The sequence below is a fragment of the Eumetopias jubatus genome, unplaced genomic scaffold, assembly GCF_037043125.1.
Source record: "Eumetopias jubatus isolate StellerSeaLion01/CBP00866 unplaced genomic scaffold, mEumJub1_p1.0 scaffold_10, whole genome shotgun sequence".
NCBI lineage: Eukaryota > Metazoa > Chordata > Mammalia > Carnivora > Otariidae > Eumetopias > Eumetopias jubatus.
Window position 1 is genome coordinate 55,238,444 of NW_028274816.1, and position 20,885 is coordinate 55,259,328.

The following is a 20,885-nucleotide window of genomic DNA, read 5'->3' on the forward strand; positions in this document are numbered from 1 at the left end:
GGGGTCGAGTCCCGCATCGGGCTCCCTGCTCCTTGGGAGCCTGCTTCTCCCTCTGCCTCTCTCTCTCTCTCTCTCTCTCTGTCTCTCATGAATAAATAAATAAAATCTTAAAAAAAAAAAAGCCTCTCGGCTCTGATTTCAAGATTCTATGACTAAAATGCTAAATTAACTATGAGTGATATCAATATTTGTATGTTTTTTTAAGTCGGCTCCACGCCCAGCGTGGGGCTTGAACTCACGACCCTGAGATCAAGAGTCGCATGCTCTACCGACTGAGCCAGCCAGGTGCCCCCATACCAATATTTTTTAAATGACACCGACTTAATCCTAGTGACACCAACGTTCTAGAATTGATCCTCAATATTCTCTGACGATTATCAATACTTTACCGCAGGTACTAACGTTTCCTTTCTGTTTCGTAAGACTTTCCGAGCCAAAAAGGTCATGCCTGGTCCCTCTTTCCCTTCTCTCCTCACCGAGATGTTCAACCCCAGAGTCGGCTGCAAGGACAGAGTTTCTGCGGCCCCTGGCGGTAGACTTGGGGGTTGCAGGCAGCGCATCACAGACCCAGGAGACCCACAAGGAGGGAGATGAGGGCGGGGATCTGACAACCAAACTCTCTATCCCAGCCAGAGCTTCTCTCCTGTTCCTCTTCTCCATTTCGCTTCTGTACCCCACGCCCCAGATGCGGCTCTCCCTGTCCTCTCCAGCCCATGGGTACAGCCAAAGAACTCCTCCATCACCCCTCAGCCCATTTTCCCCCAAGTGGGAGAGGGTGGATGACTGAGGCGTCCCTCTCCCCACTCCCTCCCAGACCACTCATACCCAGACTCATTGCTGGCAACAACCGAGGAAGACCTGGCGCCCAGCCGGGTGGGAGTAAAGGTGGTATCATTAACAGGGCCGGGGCGTGGAGGTCGCACCTGCCATCCCGCGTCGGTAGGCCGCCCCGCCCGCCCGCTGGGCTCCGCAGTGCAGCCGTCCGTCCCTCCCCTCCCTCCCCCCCCCAACTCCTGGCGGCCCAATCGCCAGCCCGGCCTCGCCCGCCCTGCCCCCCACCCAGAGCCCCTTTGGTCCGGTGCTTGGACCTGCAGAGGAAGGGGGGGGGCCTCCCGAAGTCGGAGGAAGGGAGCTGTCAGGACTTAGAACTCGGAAGGAAGGGACTCTCAGGGTCCTGCTGGGATCACGTTTTCCAAGGAGGAAACTAAGAGCGGAGGCTGGAAGAGTGTGCGGAGACTCACCCAGTCAGTAGGTGAAGGGGCAGGAGGGCCCAATGACCTCGTTGCGCCAGGCCCCCTCTTACCTACCAGGGCTAATACTACACACACATTCCCAAAAAAAGGGAAGGGGAGACGGAGAGAGGCCCCTTATGGTGTTATAGGGAGCTTACGTGTGACAGGACTCTTCATGCGGAACACTTAGCCCTGTTCACTTAGCACTGTTTCCTGGCTCACGGTACGGTGCTCAGTAAATCCAGAATACAATTAACTATTATTATGGCACCTACTGCTCCAGGCATCTTTAGTAATGGTGGTATTACCTCCACTTCAGGAGGAGGGAAGGAGGAGGGGATTGAGGCCCAGAAAGATGAAGTTACTTGTGCCTGGACACACAGCCTTGCAGCAGGAGAACAGGTACTGGACCCAGGCTTAGGCCTTGGACCGTCCCCCCAGGCCCCCTTAACTCAAGTCCTCTGCCCCCTCCTGAGCATTCCCCCACCCTCAGCCCTTTTGCCCAGAGACCAACGCTGGTTTCTCCTTCTCCCCTCCCTTCCACCTCCTTCACCTCCTGCTCCCCTCATCTAGGCCTGACATTCACAGTGGCCCTTCGGGTAGAAGGAAGGGGTGTTTAGGAAGAAGGGATGAGTCCTAACAGGTAGGAATGGTGGGGCCTGAGGATTTGGGGGTACAGTGGAGGCTAAATCTTCTGGTCATCCTACCTGCTCCCACACCCAGCCCACAAGCCTATACCAAATCCCACCTCCCCCTAGTCTGTCAGTCCTTCTGCCAGGGAGAAGGGGGAGGGTCCCAGAGGATTGAGGGGGGAAAAGGGCAGAGTTCCAGACCTTCAGGCCTGGCCCCTCGACCCCAAGCTCCTGAAGGTTCTGCCCCCTCCTCCTCATCCAGTCACTTCGGGAGAAGGGGAGAGTCGAGGCAAGTGGGGGACTGGGATCAGGGCTTTGGGAATCAGGGACCTTGCTCTGGGGTCAGGGTCCTCCTGGGGAGGGGGGCGGAGAAGGGAGGATCTTCCGCAAGGGGCGAGGATGGGGGGACTTGGAAGGAGGAGGTTGGGGCAGGAGGAAATGGGTCCTGGGCGGAGCCAGGGTCGGAACTGAGGAGGGGTCTCACCGTTGCAGTACTGAAGAAGCGAGGACGTGTCGTAGAGGCCGCAGAAGGCCGGGCCGCGCTCCGCCATCGCCCCGCCACAGCCACCGCCGGCCCCCCGGCCCCAGCCCGGGCTCGGTCCCCCCCTCCAGGCCCTGCCTCCCGTTGCCATAGCAACGCCCTTCGTTCCAGCATCCCCGGCTCGGCCCGCCCGGCATCAGGCGGCCGGCGCCGGGCCTGGCACCGGGGTCATCCCCCAGGATGGCGAGAAAGGGGGGTCGGGACACCCCCTGCCAGGCCCCCCAACGCAATCCTTGAACCGGGATTGGTTGAGCCTAGATCCCCCTAGGTACAGTCTGCTCCCGCCCACAACCGGCGCGTATTCTCCCTAGATCCCCTCCTCGCCAGTTTAGGACCAATGAGAGCCTGTCGCCCAGGCCCCTCAGCCAATAGGGATGCAGAAGGATTGGAAGGGGCCGGGCCTTCCCCGCTTTTTCAGCCTGAAGCGTAGCCCCGGGCTCTGAGAGGAAGAGAGGGTGGAGAAGACACTCCCCAAAACCCCCAAATCTTCTCCTTAATCTTTTACTGAATTTCCCAAAAGCCCCCTCGCAGGACCAGGGCCCGACCCTAGAGCCTCAAATCCGCCTAGATATCCACTAGCTCCGCCCTCGAACTCCAATTCTTTAGAGTCCTTGTTTATTAGATGGAGGGCCGCCCCCAGGCCCTTAGCCCCACCTCCGGAATCCTGCGGGAGCTAAAGTTCTGTTCCTGCCGGCAGAGCCTTTGGCGCCCGCAAGGTATCCGAGAGCTATGGTACTTCGCCCAGAGCCCTTGACCTTGCCTTCTTTTAGGGTTAGCTCCACCCCCGGATTTAAGTCTGATATCGCTCCCCAGCCTTTCCTTCCTCTCTTTTTTTTTTAATGTTTTTTATTTATTTATTCATGAGAGTCAGAGAGAGAGAGAGAGAGAGAGAGAGAGAGAGAGGCAGGCTCCCTGCCTAACAGGGAACCCGATGTGGGACTCGATCCCAGGAGCTGGGATCATGACCTGAGCCGAAGGCAGACGCTTAACCGTCTGAGCCACCCTGGCGCCCTCCTTCCTCTTTTTTATCCGCGGTCCCTTCGTTCCTCTCCAACAGTCCTCATCTCCCGCAACTTCAATATCCAGTCCGGGTTTTGACATAGGCCCAGCTGTGAGGCGGGGAAGGCTGGCGGTGTCAGTCGGAGCCGGCTCTGATGTTGGGGGAGGAGGGAGGAGAGAAAACCTGACAATGGATTTAAAGAATAGTGGGATCACCTTCGCCCAGTCCCCACTGACGGTCAGCACCCTAGTCTTGACCAGACCATGTTGTATAGGAAGGAGAAGTGAGCCCAAAGCGGGAAGAGACTTACAGGACACACCAAGCAGACCGTGAAAGCCCTGGGCTTTGGAAACGGATGGACCTGAGTTTAAATCTTGACTGCACCAGTTTCTGGTTGTGACCCTGAGCCTCAGTTTCCACGTTTGAAACATGGGCGGTCATAGTGTGCCTAAGTCTCTCATTCATTCAAAAATGTTTACTGGGGCGCCAGGGCGGCTCAGTTGTTAAGCACCTGCCTTTGGCTCAGGTCATGATCCCAGAGTACTGGGATCCAGCCCTGCATCAGGCTCCCTGCTCAGCGGGGAGCCTGCTTCTCCCTCTCCCTCTGCCACTCCCCCTGCTTGTGCTTTCCTGCTCTCTCTCTGTCAAATAAATAAGTAAAAGCTTTAAAAAAAAATGTTTACTGATTTAGAAAGGGGTAACAAAAATGTTTCCTGAGCATCTACAGTGTGTCAAGCTCTGTGCTAGGTGCTGGAGTTTCAGTAGTAACCAAGTCAGTGCCAGATTTGTTCTCATTGATCTTGCAGGGTGATGGACGAGGTACGCCACCATACACAAAACAATTAACTAATAATAACTAACATTTATTGAGCACCTACTACATGCCAAACACTCAGTTATCTTCACCACGAGCCCTATTTTCACCACCGTTTTACAGATGAAGAAAAAGGCACGGAGCCGGTAAGGGAAGGTCTCTCTGAGGAGGTGACATTTGAGCTGAAATGTGAATGACAAGGAAGCAATCATGCATGAAGTTGGGGAGGGGAAGCTTTCTACGTAGAGAAATCAGTAGGTGCAAAGATCCTGAGATAGATATGAGTGTGGCATATTCCTGGGGCAACAAGAAGCCTGAAGAGGGAGAGGAGAGCAGGAGGTAGATGAGGTCAGGGAGGCGATGGACCCACCAGATCCTGTAGGGCCTCTAAGATGTGGGAAGATGTTTGTAGTTTGTTACTGTATCCTCCGTGAGCCCCAGTGAGGCCACAGATGTAACTCACACATGAGTACAGTACCTGGCACACATAGAAACCTGTAAATGCTAGCAGCTCCCATCCATTTCTTAGGGAACACCTACTGTGAAAGGCACCAAGGTCAATAATGAGTTCAAAGTAATGGGCAAAGTAGATGTGGGCCATTATCATTCTATGATCACAGCTGGCTGTGTTATTGATAGAAACAAAGAGTCCAGATCCTGCAAGCTCCGTGTGTTGGAGGAGCGGTGTGAAGCCACAGGGAGAGGAGTTCAGCCAGGTGAGTTGTGTGCTTGTGTGTGTGTGTGTGTGTGTGTGTGTATTTGGGGGGTGGGAGGGGGTGACACACAAAGATGAGTCAGTCCTTGCCCTCCAGGGGTCAGGATCCATGTGAGCTCAGTGACCTTGGCCCAATAGCTTGCTTCTCTGCAAAATGGGAGCCATTCCAGCACCCACTTCCCAGGGGAGAAGAGCAGGTTCAGTGAGCTCAGGCCTGTCAAGTGCTCAGCACAGTGGCTTTTGGGTACAGCTAATGGAGCTAGTTTTATTACAAGTGCTTTTGCAGGGAGATGTCAAAAGCCTGGAAGTGGGGAGGAGGGGAATGGGGAGAAGGGAGCTCTGCCCTGGGGGTGCGGGGCAGGACTCCCAGTCTGGCTTCATCTTTCCTCTCTGCCTCTAGGTTTCCTTCTCTGAGCCACTTTTCTCTCTTCTCTCTCTGTCTCCCTTTATGTCTCTGGAAATGGGTTACATCACTTATGAGCTATGTCACCTTGAGCAAGTGACCTCCCTTCTCTGCTACTCCTACTTCTGATCCTACATTCTGTTTTTCCATCAGCTTTATTTCCCCTGTCTTCCTGATTCTTTCTTCTTTCTTTGTGTTTCTCTCTCTCCCTCTCCTTCTGTTAGTCTGTCTCTCTATTTGGGTCTATGACTGGGCTGGGCAGGAGGGCTGGGCCCCTGGGATCCCCAGCATTGCTGAATCCAGGGCCTGATACATAATAAGTACCCAGTGAAATGAATAGAACCCTGCTCTGGGCCGAACCCTGCTCTGGGCGATGCTGGGGTCCCACAAGCCACTGAGAGAGCCCGGATCCTGTCCTCACAGAGCTCAGAGTCCGTCCGGGAGAGGAAATAGTTATTGGTTGAATGGATGAATGAGTGAGTGAGCTAACTTTGAGGCAGGCTTGGGAAACAAAACAAAAATTGGGTGGAGGCACTTGAGGCAGAGAATACTGCTAGAACAAAGGATGAGGGCCCGGGAAGGGTCTGAAGAGCTGGGACTTCTCAAAGAGAAGGCTGGGGAGCTCAGCAAGGGTCTTGGAGGCTGTGGAGGGGAGCCCGAGCTTGCTCCTGAGGGCACTGGGGAGCCATGGCAGGTTCTAAGCTAGAGAGGGATGGGGGCAGTTTGTGCTTTAGCATCATCACTCTGGCTGCCTAGCTGTCCTATGGGAGGGGGGGTTGCAGGTGGGAAAAAAGGGGGGTATGACTGGGGAGAGAGGGGCCCTGGACCAGAGCAGGAGCTGTGGGGGAAGATTCTAGAAACCTGGAGGAAAATGCCCAGACCAGCCTGCTCTTCTTGATGCTAGGAAAGGAGCTTCGGGGCTGGCCCACCACCACCAGGGGGCAGCGAGAGCTACAGGTTTGAATCTCAGCTCCTTTTTCCAGGGCGACGAGGTTTACACCTTGCTTTGGTGAGGTGGGGGGGGGGGGAAGTTGGAGCTATCTGTGGGGCCCTGGTTGAGAGCCCCTCTGCTCTCCTGCCCCCAGCCCGGCCTCTTGGGCCCCTGGAGCCCCCACCCCACCAGCAGGAGATTATGTCAACACAGCCCCGCTGCTTCTAGCCAGGACAATATTTGCCCTCAGGATCTGGGGAGGTTGCTATGGAAACGAGCTGCAGGGTGTGGGGGGAGCACCCCCTCTCTCCCGGAAGAGGGCGAGGGGTGCTGGGCATCTCTGCCTCATCTCTCACTGATTGTGTCTTTGGAAGAGTTTACCCCCATCCCCATCTGTCTGCATTCCAAATCTCTCTCTCTGGACCATCTCTTCATCCCTGTGTCTGTCTCCTTCTCTGGATACCTGTCTCTGGGTCTCTGTCTCTCTGGTCTCATCTCTGTGGTTCTCTGTCTCTGTTCTTTCCTGTTTCCCGGCTCTATGCTTCTCCATGTCTCTGTCTCTCTTTGGGTTTCATGTCTCTACGTCTTGGTCTCTCTTTGGGTCTTTGTCTCTGTCTCTCGCTTGGATCCCATGTTTGTGTTTGTCTCTTGAGGCCCCTGTCTCTGGATCTCTGCCTCTTTTCTGTCTCTGGGTTCCTGCTTTCTCTGGATCCTATTTGTGTGTGCGCGCGAAGTGTATGTCTCTGTGGGTCTCTGTCTTTCAGGCCTCATCTATCTTCAGTCCTGAATCTCAGGGGGGCCACCTCAGCCTTCCATTTCTGGCCTCGGTCCCCATGGGGTGCCCCCTCTCCCCATCTCTCTCTGCCTCATTTCTCCTGTACCATCTGCTGGCACTCCAGGCCCCCTGCCTGCTCCCCACAGGCTCGGCTTGGCCACAGCGCCAGCGGGGCAGGCACAGGCCTTCCAGCTCCTTCCCTTGGGGGGCACTGCCTGCTCCTTGCTGGGGGGTGGGGCGACAACAGCGCCCCGCAAAGACCCAGGACCCGAGGCAATGGAGAGAGAGAAACAGAGACAGACACCCTGAGCGCTGACAGATGACAAGGGGAAGAGAAAGGGGAAAGGTTAAAGATGGGAAAGAGAGGGGCGCCTGGGTGGCTCAGTCGTTAAGCGTCTGCCTTCAACTCAGGTCATGATCCCAGGGTCCTGGGATCGACCCCCCCCCCCCCCCCCCGCCCCACATCGGGCTCCCTGCTCCGCGGGAAGCCTGCTTCTCCCTCCGCACTCCCCCTTGCTGTGTTCCCTCTCTTACTGTCTCTCTCTCTCTGTCAAATAAATAAATGAAATCTTAAAAAAAATAAAAGATGGGAAAGAGAGAGAGAGAGACCCAGAGAACCGAGGTCCGGGATTCAGAGAGGGCTGTGTGTGTGTGTGTGCGCGCGCGCGTCCCTGCCGCCCCCTCCCCAGACCCTGGGAGACTGCAGAGGACCCAGGAGAGGGCTTCGGTGTGCAGAGGGCCATGAGGGACCCAGGCACCACCCTCCTGTGCACCTTGTGCTGGGTTCTGACCCCGGGGGTCCCCCGCAGGGACGGGTGAGGACCTCTGAGCCACAGCGGAGTCCTGGCTAGCTCGCCTCTCCTCAGCGCCTGTTGTTCAGGCTTTCTCTCCCTCCATCCCCCTTGTCTTTCTCTTAACGTGGCCTGTGCTCTGTCCCCACCCTCCTCCCCTATCTCTCTGTCTCTCTCTCTCTCATTATCTCTGTCTCTCTCTCTCTCTGTCTCTCTGTGTATCTTTCTCTGTCTCTTCAGATCTCTTCCTCTCTCTCTCTCTCTCTCTGTGTTCTTCTATGTCTCTGTCTCTTTCAATCTCTCCCTCTGTCTGTCTCTCTCTGTCACTCTCTCTCTCTGTGTACTTCTATGTCTCTGTCTCTTTTGATCTCTTCCTCTCTGTCTCTCTTGGTCTCTCTCTCGTCTCCATCTCTTCCTGTCTGTCTCTGGTCTCTCTGGGCCCTTGGTTTCTCTTCCTGTCTCTCTCACCACCTCAATTCCTCTCCACTGCTTTCCCCCTTCCCCAGTCTCTCCCCTCCCCCTTCCCAGACTCCCCCCACCTTCCCAGCCCTAGCTGAGTGGCCCCCCAGGCTCTCTTGGGGCCAAGGAGAGACTCCCTCCCAAGCCCAGCCTCTCCCCGAGGTGCTGTGCTATCTCAGACCCCTCTCCCTCTCCACTCCATGAACCGAGCCTTTCCCAGGACCCAGAGGGCGCCAGGAATTTGGGGCAGAGAGCAGGGAGGCCAGCTGGAGGCCAGGGAGCCAGGACCCCCCCCCCCCCCCCCGTTACCCCCCTCCCAGACTTGTCTCCTTCCAGCTCCTGGTGCTGGACCTTGCATCCCCCAGTCTCCCTGCCCCTGCAGGGGCCTCGGGGCCTCAGTTTCTCCTCTGCCAAGTGGGCACATTCACCTCTGCCCCACTTATCCCCTAGGTCCCAGGGGAGCATATGCTCCTGAGTGTTACAAGTTGACTAATGTGCATGAATCCGTGGTTTGTATTACTGGGGGATGAGAACATCGAGAACCGAGACTAAGGCTTTCCCCCTGATGTACAGACACTCCCCGTTTCCCATATTTTAGAGCAAAGAAAGAGACTAGAAGTGGAGACTGCGGGAAGGTGTGTGATTCAGTGGTGCCCGTGACTGCGAGACCCTGTGAGGCCGCGGGTTCGTGCGTGATTGCGGCATGACGGTGTGTGGTCCTCTGTGCGTCCGTGGGGCTGTGAGGGACGCCGTGGCATGTGATGTGTGTGTGACTCGGGGACTCGTGAGTGTGGGTGAGGATGGGGAGAAGAGTCGTGTGTCCCTACCACCATGGCACTGGGTGTGACCGCGTAAGGGTGACGGCGTGACGACATGACACCCTGAGAGCGTGTGCCTTATTGACATTTGGGGAAGGTGTGCTGTCGGGGTGTGACTGTGGGCTCTGGCGACCGTGTGAACTGTGAGAGTGTGGATGGGTATGGTTGCGTGACCTTGTGTGTGGCCCCGCAGGTGGTGGTAGGTCAGGGGTTACATGACTGCATGAGGGACTGCATATCAGCGTGTGCATGTCATCGACGGTCATTCTTCCAGCCTCTGCTCAATGCCCAAGCCGGTGCTGAGTGACGCTGGGGACCCAGGGGTGACCACAGGCCGGTGGGGAGATGAGACCTAGTGACTGGATGGCCGACACGGCATCACGAGAACTGTGGGAAGCCGTGATTGTGTTGCTCTGTGAGTGGAGTTGCCTGCCGTCCGGGCCCACGGCTGTGTCACTGTGGATGACTGTCAGCCTGTGCGAGGAGTGTGACTGCGGCTGTGTGCCACGGCTGGGTGGGATGCGTGGGACCGTGTGAGAGCCTGTGACCCCGGCTCCGTGACTGCTCTTCCACGTGACCGTGGGTGACTCTGATCCTCACGCACCACTGGCCGCCCCCCCCCCCCCGCCGGGTCTCTGCCCCAGAGCTCCCCCTTCTGCTCCCTGGCCCCGCCCTCTCCCACTACCCCAGGCTGTCACCTCTTCCAGAGCCCAGGCGGAGGCCGTGGAGGCAACAGCCGCTGGAGTGAGTGATCGAGAGCAGATCTGGGGACAGGTGAGGGCTTTCCCAATCCCAGCCCATTCCCCTGCCCCCATGTCCCACTCAAGCCTCTGGGTCCCTCTTTCTCTGTTTCTTAGCTCATGCCTTTGTCTCTTTGTCTCTTTGTCTCTCTGTGCCCTCGCTCTCTAGCCTCCTGTCTGCCTGTCTCTCCATAGCTCTGTCTCCATGTCTCCCGATCTCTGTTTAGCCTCTGGATGGCTCTGTTTCTGTCCCTTTCTCTCTCCTTGCCCCATTCTTTGTGTCTCTCTCCATGTCTCTGTCCCCTCTTTGTCTCCTAGCCCACATTTTTATCTGTCTTTTCCTCTCTGGTCTCTTGCTGTGTGTCTCATTCTGCTTCGTCTGTATGTCTCTCAGTCTCTATATTTCTGTTTCATTTCTGGGGCTCCATCTGAGATCTTCCCTGCTTCCCCCTTTCCCCACACGGTGCTGTGGGGGGAGGGATTGGGGTTAGACCCATTTTCAGGCATCTGGGCCCCTGCAAACCTAAGCACAGGGTCTGACTCCTCTCTGGTCCCTAGGGAGAGGGTTGTTCCATTGACTCTGGGCTTCATTCACAGCGGGCAAGTTTTTTAAGGTCGGGATCCTATTTGCCATTTGAAGACCCTCTGGGCCGGTAACATGGGAACTCTGAGGGTCATTTCAAGCTCCGTGCCTGACGCTTACCTCTCCAAGGCAGTCCCCAGATTCCCCAGAATCTCTAGGTCTAGACTCCGGGTGACATTAGCGCCTCCGCCCAGAGCAGCTCTAAGGGCAACCGCGCCCTCAGCAAACACCCCCCTTCCACCGCCGCTGCCCCAGCAACAGTTGGGGGCGGGCCTGGGAATCACGTGCTGGATCTCGGCCTCGCCCACTCTCCCCCCACCCCACAAGTCATTACTCGTGGGGGCGGAGGGGGGCCACTGCCTCCTAGTCCGCCTGTTTGAATCTCAGAGCGGGTGGCGCCCGGGGCTGGAGGCGGAGGGCCGAGGCTCCCTGACTCTGCGCCCTGACCCTCCAGGCCGGACTGCCTCTACTAGACCAGACTCTTCGCCCCCCATGCCCTGCCGCCCTCACGATGCCGAACTGTCCGCCTTGGCGGCTGCTACTGCTGCTCTCGTGGTGGGGTCCGCTGCTCCGGAGGGCGGAGGTGAGGACCCCAGGAGCCACAGGGGTTCAAGGCTAGGAGGGAGGTCTGGGGACAGTTTTAAGGCTTCCCCCGCCGCAGAGAGAGTTTTAAGACTGCCCCGCCTGTCTAGATTCGAGTTGTTTCCAGTCTCGCTTCTTTCCCTCTCAAATCCTCCTGATGATTTCCAGCCACTCCTTCCCCTAATTTTCCTGAAGGTTTTCAGCCCCCCCACAGCAACTCCCCTCGTCTAGGCACTCCTTGAGACCTAGAAGAGGTTTCTAAGTTACCCAAGACTCCCGGACAAAACAGGGCAGCCTCTTCAAGTCTCTGTAGGGTGTTTCTCACCCACACGAACCGTGCTGCCTGGGAGCGGGGATCGGTCGGGGTGTGTGTGTGTGGGGAGGGTCCTCCCTCCTCTCTTTCCATAGACAGGCTCTGAAGGGCAGACGGCGGAGGAGCTGTACCAGCGCTGGGAAAGGTACCGCAGAGAGTGCCAAGAGACACTGGAGGCCTTGGACCCCCCGGCAGGTGCGACTGGGGGGCGGGGCCTGGGGGCACGGGAAGGACTAGGGCTGAGAGGGGTGTGCTTGAGGCGGGGCTAGGACTGACGGACGGGGCCTGAGGAAGTCTGGGGTAGAGGTGGGCTGTGTCGGAGAGGCCTGGGTGATGCTTGGCCTCGGTGGGACGGACTTAGACCTGAGTGCGCGGTGGGGGGGTGGGGGAAACTGGGGCGCAACTCGGATTAGTGGGAGAGGCCCCTGCAGAAGCTCGAAAGGGCGGGGCTGCATCAGGTGGGTGGAGCCTGAAGGGCGGGGCCTGGGGTCTGGCCCTTGGGAGGGGCTGTGGCAGAGCCGGGGACTGGACCACCCCCGGTGGGCGGGGCCAGAGCAGCGCTTACGCAGAAGCCTTGGGCTGTGTGCGGTCTGTCCACCCGATGTCTGGCCCCCACGCCCACCCCAGGCCTCGCCTGTAACGCGTCCTTCGATATGTACGTCTGCTGGGACTACGCTGCCCCCAACGACACTGCCCGTGCGTCCTGCCCCTGGTACCTGCCCTGGCACCGTCATGGTGAGGTGCCCCCTGGACCCCGGGCCCTCCCCTGACAAAAATAGCTCCTAGCCCTGCCCCAGACAACACTCCCCAGAGTTCGCTTGATCTTGATCCCACACTTGATCTCCTGCTCCTCTCTGTCCGTCTGGCTGTCTCCTCCTGCCTGACCAACCCTGGCTCTGTCACGTAATGCCTCTCTTCTGTTTCTGTATCTCTCTGAGGACCACAGGGTTCTTATTTCCTCCGGGCGTCTTGGTCTTCCTGTCTATTTGGCCTAACTAGCTATTTGGCCTAGAGCAACTTATTTAACTTCTTTATGCCTCAGCTTCCTCTTCTGTAAGATGGGGTTGATAATAGTACCATTTTTATAGGCTTGTTATGAATATTAATTTAATTAATACACATAAGGGTTTATTATCCTCACATCACTTTGGCTATCTCTGCCTTTGTCTTATTTTTTTTTAAAGATTTTATTTATTTATTTGACAGAGAAAGAGTTAGCGAGAGCAGGAACACAAGCAGGGGGAGTGGGAGAGAGAGAAGCAGGCTTCCCGCACAGCAGGGAGCCCGTTTCGGGACTGAATCCCAGGACCCTAGGATCATGACCTGAGCCAAAGGCAGACGCTTAACAACTGAGCCGCCCAGGCACCCCTGCCTTTGTCTTACTTTTGTCTTTCTGTTTCATTCTCTGTGCCTCTTTCTCTGTGCCTCTGATCCCCTCCTTTGTTTCCCCCACAGTGGCTACAGGCTTTGTCCTCCGCCAGTGTGGCAGTGATGGCCAATGGGGACCTTGGAGAGATCATTCACAGTGTGAGAACCCAGAAAAGAATGGGGCCTTTCAGGTAAGAAGCAGTGAGGGATTCAGGTCAGGATGTGCAGGGAGAGATGAAAAGGCAGCCACCTCAGGCCGAGCCTGAAACCCCTTGTGCTATTCAAGACTCTAGGGTCCAAGTGATAAAACCCAACTTAAACTTGTTGGGTGGAGAAAGAAAGAGAAATGTATTGGCTTCTGTGATTGAAAAGTATAAGGTAACAGCTACAGGCACAGCTGGATCTAGGTGCTCAAATGATGTTGTTGGGAGTCTTTTTGTCTCTCACCAAACATGACTTTGTTTTTCTCTGTGCTGGGCTCATCTTTTCTGTGGGATGGAAAGTGTGGTCCTTGTTAATTAGCACCAGGCTCACATCGTACCAATCAAGCAAGACTGTGGGGGAGACTGAACTTTGTTCTTAATAGCTCTAACGTAATGTCCCAGGACTGATACCTTGGGCCATGCCTCCACCCTGCACTAATCACTGTGTATGTGTGTCTCTGTGTGCGTAGGGGGTTATATAGAATGCTCTGACTGGCAGGTCACATGCTCGGCCCTGGACTGAGGGGTGGAATCAGCCAGTTGGCCCCAGTCAAGCAAGGGTAGTTGGATCCCCAAGAGAAAACTGGGATGCTGGGCAGGAACAAAAAGCAGGGTCCCTTTCTGGTCCTGGGGAGGGGAAGCACTGAACTCTGTTCCTGTGTCCTCCTACCCTCCTGCACCTCCCTACCCCGACCTAGGATCAAAAGCTGATTTTGGAGCGGATGCAGGTCATGTACACAGTGGGCTACTCCCTGTCCCTGGCCACACTGCTGCTAGCCCTGCTCATCTTAAGTTTCTTCAGGTGAGACCTCTAGCCTTGAGTCACAGCTGCAGAGCCTGGGCCTCAGTTTGCCCAGTAAGATGGGGTGGTCAGGCTCCACTAGTGACAAGCATCTAATGGTGGTTCTGTGGGAAGGGCAGGGAGGTGAATTAAGGGGCTCTGTGTGGCTGAGGGCAGGTGTCCAGGGGTCCCCAGACTGCATCCCAAATCCCCTAGGAGGCTGCGCTGCACTCGAAACTACATCCACATCAACCTGTTCACGTCTTCCATGCTGCGGGCGGCGGCCATCCTCACCCGAGACCGTCTGCTACCTCCACCTGGCCCCTACCCTGGGGACCAGGCCCCTGTCCTGTGGAACCCGGTGAGCAGCATCCCTCTCTTTCTCAAATTGGGATTCTGCCTCCTCTGGTGGGGCCAAGAAGTTCCCAGTCCATTTACTACTTTCTACACTTATCAACAGTTTCTCTCTCTTGACCTCTTCAAACACATTTGGAGAGGGGCCCTCCCAACTCAGCCTCCTCCATCACCCACCCCATCACCTCCTATGTGAGATTTTTCTCTTGCTTAGTTCTCATTATCTCACCCGTCCCTGGACTTTTCCACCAATGAGAGAGTCCCCTGCTGGAGGTGGGGCATGGCAGGATGGGAGGGGATTTGATAGATACCAATTTGTTGTTACTGTGAAACAAAGGCAGGGGAGGCTAGAGGCTGGGGGCCCAGGTGAGAAAAACTTGCAGGTAGCCAGTTGGGCCATGTAGATTGTGAAGAAGCTATGGGGTGGGGGAGTCCCTGTGCTAGCCGGACAAGGGTGACGGGGTGGGAGAAACTTTTTGACAGGTGAAGTAGTTGAGTTTAATTTTTAGAAGGCGATGGGGTGGGAGAGGCCATATTTGGGGGCCCTGGGGTGGGGGAAACTGATAGCAAGACGGAAGACACCAATTGTTAAAGAGGTAAAAGCGGGACAGCTCACAGAGGGAAGAGAATAGAAGAGAGAAATCAATCACAGATAACATCCTCTGGTGATGCAGAGCGGGAAGTGAACAGTGGACGGCAGGAAATGGAGGTGGATGGACGACCAGGTGGAGAAGGACGGCCTGGGGACACCCTGGAGGCCCTGACTGCCCCCTCCCCCTGTCCGGCCACCCCCTAGGACCTAGCTGCCTGCCGCACGGCCCAGATCGTGACCCAGTACTGCGTGGGTGCCAACTACACTTGGCTGCTGGTGGAGGGTGTCTACCTACACAGTCTCCTGGTGCTTGTGGGAGGTTCCGAGGGGGGCCACTTCCGCTGCTACCTGCTTCTCGGCTGGGGTGAGCCCCGACCCTGTCCCCTGCCCAATCCGGCGCGCCTCCACTCCCTCGACTCCCCTGCTGGTCTACCTCAGGGGGTCTCCTCCCCTCTCTGGGCTTCTGCCTCCCCACCCCGGCGGCGGCGGGGGAGATTCCGCGGGTCTTGGGCCTGGAGGGGCCCGTGCGCGCGCTGACAGCTGCGGCGGGGTGGGGGGCGGGGTCGGGGTCTGCACAGGGGCCCCCGCGTTTTTCGTCATTCCCTGGGTGATCGTCAGGTACCTGTACGAGAACACGCAGTGAGTCTTGGGGTCTGGGGTGGGGCCTGGGAGGCGGGCGGAGCTTTGAGGGACTCGGGCGGGGTGTGATGGAAAGGTGGGGAGGTTCGGAGGGCACGTAGGGGCTGGGAAGGGGTGGGTGGGATCTAAAGGAATGGGGAGCTAGGAAAGATTGTGTCCTGAAGGGGACGGGATGGGAGCGGGGCCTGGATAGTAGCAGGGGGGCTTTAAAGGGACGTGGGTGTGGCATTAAGGAGAGTGGGCGGAGCTGGCGAGAGAGGGTGCGTGATCCTCTGGGTCCAGGGGTTTTTCTCTTAGCTCTACTCCCCCTCCCCTCAGGTGCTGGGAGCGGAATGATGTCAAGGCCATTTGGTGGATCATACGCACCCCTATCCTCATGACCATCTTGGTACGGCCAACCCTGAGTCCTCCAGGCCACCCTCTGGAATTTCCCACCCTGGGAAACGGGGCGCCACCCTGTCCCCCAGGACAGGATGGGGCTGGCTCAGCCTCTGTCTCTCCCTGCAGATTAATTTTCTCATCTTTATTCGCATTCTTGGCATCCTTGTGTCCAAGCTGAGGACGCGACAGCTGCGCTGCCCGGACTACCGCCTGAGGTGAGGGAGCCGGGCCGGGATGGAGGGAAAGGGGCAGGGTGCAAAATGGAGGACCTGGGGCTGCGGGACCACTGCCACCCTCTACCCCCAGGCTGGCTCGCTCCACGCTGACGCTGGTGCCCCTGCTGGGCGTCCACGAGGTGGTGTTTGCTCCGGTAACAGAGGAACAGGCCCGGGGTGCCCTGCGCTTCATCAAGCTCGGCTTTGAGATCTTCCTCAGCTCATTCCAGGTGCTAAGGCGCTAAGGCGGGGTGCAAGGGCTACACCCTTCGTCCTGGGGCCCTCTTCCCCAGAGGGGCAGGGGGTCTACAATTGTCCACTGATGCGGCCACTGAATGGGGTGTGAACATGTTCACATGTTCATTCATACATTTCTGCGCACAACACTGAGCTAGCTCTGTCCTGAGCTGGGGAGGCAGCAGGGAGCAAGGGAACAGACCAGGCAGCCTCAGCAGACTGCCTCCTGGTGAAGATGGAGGGCTTTGCAGCCCGGGTAGGGCTAGGGCCAAGTTCAGGTTCTGCCACTTTGCAGCTCTGTAGCCTTCACCTAGGGTGAGGTAGATGAGGTGCTTACAGTGCAGAATGTAAGGAGGCACTCCAAAATTTAAGGCCAACTCTGCACTTGCCTGCCAAACCCTAGTCACCATACTGCTTTTCCTTGTCGGGCCTCAGTTTCCTCATCTCTAAGTGGGAACAATACTAATCTCACTTCACAAGGCTGTTCATTCATTAAATTCAGCAGAAATGTACTGAGCCCTTACTGCGTACCAAGCACTATTCTGGGCCAAGAACCAAATTGCCCCTACCCTCTAGTGGGAGAGACAGATGCTAAACATGGTATGTAAATAAAATGAACAGAGTGTCAGATGGAGAGATGTGCCTAGAAGCTGGCGGCGGGGGGTGGGGGGGAAGAGAGCAGACAAAATATAGAGCTATAGACGGTGGGTAAAGGCCTCACTGAGAAGACACTGGAGCAGAGACATGGTGGTGAGGGAACAAGCCAGGCAGATACTTGGGGAAAGTGTTCCAGGAAGAGAAATATCAAGTGCAAGATCCCTGATATCCAACATGCTTTAGGCGGTGGGAGCCAGAGGAAGCAAGTGGGAGATAGGACAGAGAGGTGAGGTACCTGGGCAGATCCTTGGGCCAAGTGAGTACCTTGGCTTTTCCCTGAGGGAGCTGGGAGCCACGGGAGCAGAGGGACGTGATCAGAGTTAACTTTTTTTAAAGATTTTATTTATTTATTTGACAGCGAGAGAGGGAACACAGCAGGGGGTGTGGGAGAGGGAGATCCCAGCTTCCCTGGGATCATGACCCGAGCTGAGGCAGACGCTTAACGACTGAGCCACCCAGGCGCCCCGAGTTAGATTTTTTTTTTTTTTTATAAATTCTGTTCAGGCACAATCCACTTCTTTTTTAAGATTTTATTTATTTATTTGACAGAGAGACAGCGAGAGAGGGAACACAAGCAGGGGGAGTGGGAGAGGGAGAAGCAGGCTTCCCGCCAAGCAGGGAGCCCGATGCGGGACTCGATCCCAGGACCCCGGGACCATGACCCGAGCCGAGGGCAGTCGCCCAACCAACTGAGCCACCCAGGCGCCCCCCGAGTTAGATTTTTAACAAGATCATGGAAATTAATAAGATTTGTAAGATTTTAACATAAATAACTGATTTGTATTATTAAGTAATTTATTAGTAATTATTTTTATAAAAGTTTATACGTAAAATGTATACTTACATAGATAATTCTTAAAATTAATTTATTAATAATATGTAATATATATAACAAATTTATAACAAGCTTAAGAATAAAGTTTAACGCTATGTGCCAGGCACTCCAGCTTCTTGCATAGTACGTCAATTCTCACAACCACTACTCTACTATGGCCCCATTTTCCAGAGGAAGAAACTGAGGCACAGAGGGGATAAGCCCTTGCCCAAGTGGGTCAGGAAGTGGGGAAGCGGTTCTCATATCTAGGCAGCCCACCTCCAGGGTTCCCTGTTAGCCCTCTTATTGCTCAGCAAACCTGGGAGGGCAAAGGGGGGGCCAGGGAGAGGGTGATTGAAATGGTCTAGGACCAGGGTAGCGGCAGCCGAGGTGGTTTGGGACGTGCTAAGGGTCCAAGCTCACTCCGGGGGTGTCTGCGATCCTGCCCCCACTCTCGATTTAACCCCCGCGCCTCCTCCTGGCAGGGCTTCCTGGTCAGCGTCCTGTACTGCTTCATCAACAAGGAGGTAGGGACAGCCCCGGCTCGCCGCCCGCGCCCTCTGGCGGCCGCGCAGGGAACGGCCAGGAGCGCAGGGAACGTTCTGAGCCCCGTCGCATTGCAGGTGCAGTCGGAGATCCGCCGCTGCTGGCACCGCCGTCGCCTGCGCCACAGCCTCGGGGAAGAGCAGCGCCAGCCGCCCGAGCGCGCCTCCGGGACCCTGCCCTCGAGCTCAGGCCCCTGCCGGGTCGCCCCTGACCGCGCCCTGTCCTTGGGGACTCTCCCAGGGCCTGGGGATGAGGCCAGCCGGGCCTCGGAAAGTTACTGCTAGGCAGCGGGGATCCTGTGTCCATTTGAGATCGCACGTATTTATTGAGTGCCTACTGTGTACCAGGCCCAGTGTGGAGGGTGCTGGAGCAACTGGGGTGCGGTGGGCGGGGGGAAACAAGGTCCCTGTTCTCCTAGAGTTCACAGTTCACAATTGGCGGGGGGGGGGGGGCAGCAAAGACAGAACATCAAGTCAGACACACACTGTGGAATGGCTAATGTGGAAAAATTAGAAGGGAGCCTAGGGTGGTCCAGGAGGGCATCTCTCAGGAGGTGACACTTAAGCCCATGCCTGCAAGAGGTGAAGGAGACCGCTTTGGGAAGAAGATTCTAGGCAGAAGGAACAGCATCTGCAAGGGCAGAAAAGCTCGGCGGTGCCTGAGGGACAGACAGGAACAGACGGTGCCATGTGATGGAACAGATTACCGGGGGGCAGGACAGGCAGCTGCGGAGGGGTGTGAAGTGGTTGGAGGGGTGGGAAGTGGTCGGATTCTGGCACTGCTCTTCTAAAGGTAGAACTGAGGATTTGCCGTTTCGCACGAGGGAAGTGCAGCAAGAGAAGTCAAGGAAGACTCCTAGGTTTGGGGTGGTGGCAAGAGAGGGAGATGGGGTTCAGGGTGGGGAGAGCCAGGAGTGCTCTTGGGACACGTCAGGCTGAGGAAAAGGCCCTGGAGCTCACAGGAGAGGTGAGAGATGGAAAAGAGAAATGTGGGGCAGCACGGGGGGGGGGAGGGGCAGAAAGGAGGACTTGGTGTGTAGACTAAACAGGAGCCATTCAGGGCAGGACTCAGAGGAACTGGGAGAATTGGGGAGAGGCTGACAGCCTCTATCTGGACCACCTGTACACACACAAGACTCTCACTCCTAAATCCATCCCCAACTCAGATCTACACTGAGATTCAGTTAGTACCTGGGTGTGGTTTTCCTTAGGGTCCCCAGCCCCCTGGACACATGTGCCCCATAGCCCCTGAGTAGAGTCCTTCAAGCATGGGGTTGTGCTGGGCCCCCCTCATGGGTTGGGGCGGTGCTCTAAGGCAGGGGCCTTGTAAATCAAGCATGTACTTTTGTGTATGGGAGGTGGGGGGGGGGAGCATCTTCTTGGCCAGGCCATCAGGAGAAACGAGAGGTGGGCTGCGTGCCTGTGGTGGCCTTGCAATCTCTTCAGCCATGTGTTGCCACAAGAACACGGGCGCTATGCCGCCACTGGCCCCCATGCCTAAGAGAAATCCCTATTGTGACTGTTCATGTGATCTCCCAATACTTAACCATTTACAGCGTATGCAATTAAAATTATGTGTGTGTGTGCCAAACATTTTCTGAGGACTGCTTCTCTAAAAGGTAGTGTAGGAAGAGTAAGACTGCAGAAACCAGCCTGGTCCAAACTTAGTTTGGCTACTTATTAGCTGTGTGACTTGGGAGAAATTCCCGACTTCTCTGTGCTTCAGTTCCCACTTCTGGAAAAATGGGTATAATGACGGTGTCTACACCCTATGGTTGCAAGATTCCGGTGAGTTATTCTTAAGGTAGTTCCTGGTGCACGGTGCATGCTTTTCCTGCATTCTCTGCTTTCGCTTTCACGCAATGAAGGAAGAGGTGATTACAAACACTTAGGCAGGGGTGGGTGAAGACGTGAGGAAATTCAGACTGATGCCAAGCAGGGTGCCTGAGGCTGGAATTTGTGCTGCCAGCCCGCAGGGCAGGGAAAACCAATTCCCACTTCTTGGGGAGGCTAGGTCAACAAGAAGGGGGAGGCAGGGCAGGGATCTGAAGCCAGGACTGATTCCAGGGCTTGTGCTGTCCTAGCTCCTGCACAAGAATTGAATCCTTGCAGGGGCGGGGACTGGGACAGGAGTATCTCCTGCAGCAGCACCACTCACTGCTCCCACATTACAAGTAACTTGGCTCCATCATTTCCTGAGTGACCCTGGGCAAGTCGCTTACCCTCTCTGGGCCTCAGCCCATCTCATCTGTAAGATGGGATGGCTCTAGTATCTACCCGCCAGATGACTGTTCCCGCTAGATGTGGGCCACTCAGTAAACGTGCACCTTTATAACCTCACAGCTGTTGTCCTGCGTCAAGCCTTCTCCTCCTACAGGGTCCCTTGCTCTGTCACTAATGGACTCATGGACTAACTCAGGGTGTGTCTTCCGCAACTCAGCGTATCAGACATCTCATTTTATCCTGATCTGAGGCCTGCAAACTCCTGCACCCACCTGGTGTTTGGTCTTATCTGGAGAACAGAGTAAGAGATGCAAGCAGAGACAGAACAGAGAGACATGGGTTGGGGACAGCACAATGTGTGCGCATCAGAGCAAGACCAGGATCTTCCTTACCCCCCCCCCAGTAAGTCAGCCTCCCCCTTTCCCACCTCTATCTCCCCACATCTGTCAGAGAATTTCTCCCAGGGGTAATGAAGTTGTAACTTGAGGCCAGTGGAGCTCAGGGTTAAGCTCCAGGCTCTGGCGCAGGATGGAGTTGAATTATACCA

The 20,885-nt window shown here is 56.2% G+C and overlaps 1 protein-coding gene across 2 annotated transcripts; it reads left to right on the top strand.

The window, feature by feature from the left end:
- The first annotated feature begins 10,945 nt into the window (after positions 1–10,945).
- Positions 10,946–18,400, top strand: GIPR (gastric inhibitory polypeptide receptor). 2 transcript variants are annotated; one of them, XM_088027181.1, is made up of 13 exons: positions 10,946–11,017; positions 11,425–11,524; positions 11,957–12,064; positions 12,785–12,888; positions 13,599–13,702; positions 13,898–14,042; positions 14,832–14,991; positions 15,206–15,266; positions 15,585–15,654; positions 15,774–15,862; positions 15,954–16,092; positions 18,056–18,097; positions 18,194–18,400. In XM_088027181.1, exons 1-13 carry the CDS (start codon positions 10,946–10,948, stop codon positions 18,398–18,400), a joined length of 1,401 nt encoding a protein of 466 aa, XP_087883307.1. The 2 variants fall into 2 exon arrangements, with proteins under 2 accessions (XP_087883307.1, XP_027943629.1); XM_028087828.1 differs by having other exon boundaries at positions 18,056–18,400.
- The last annotated feature ends 2,485 nt before the right edge of the window (positions 18,401–20,885 follow it).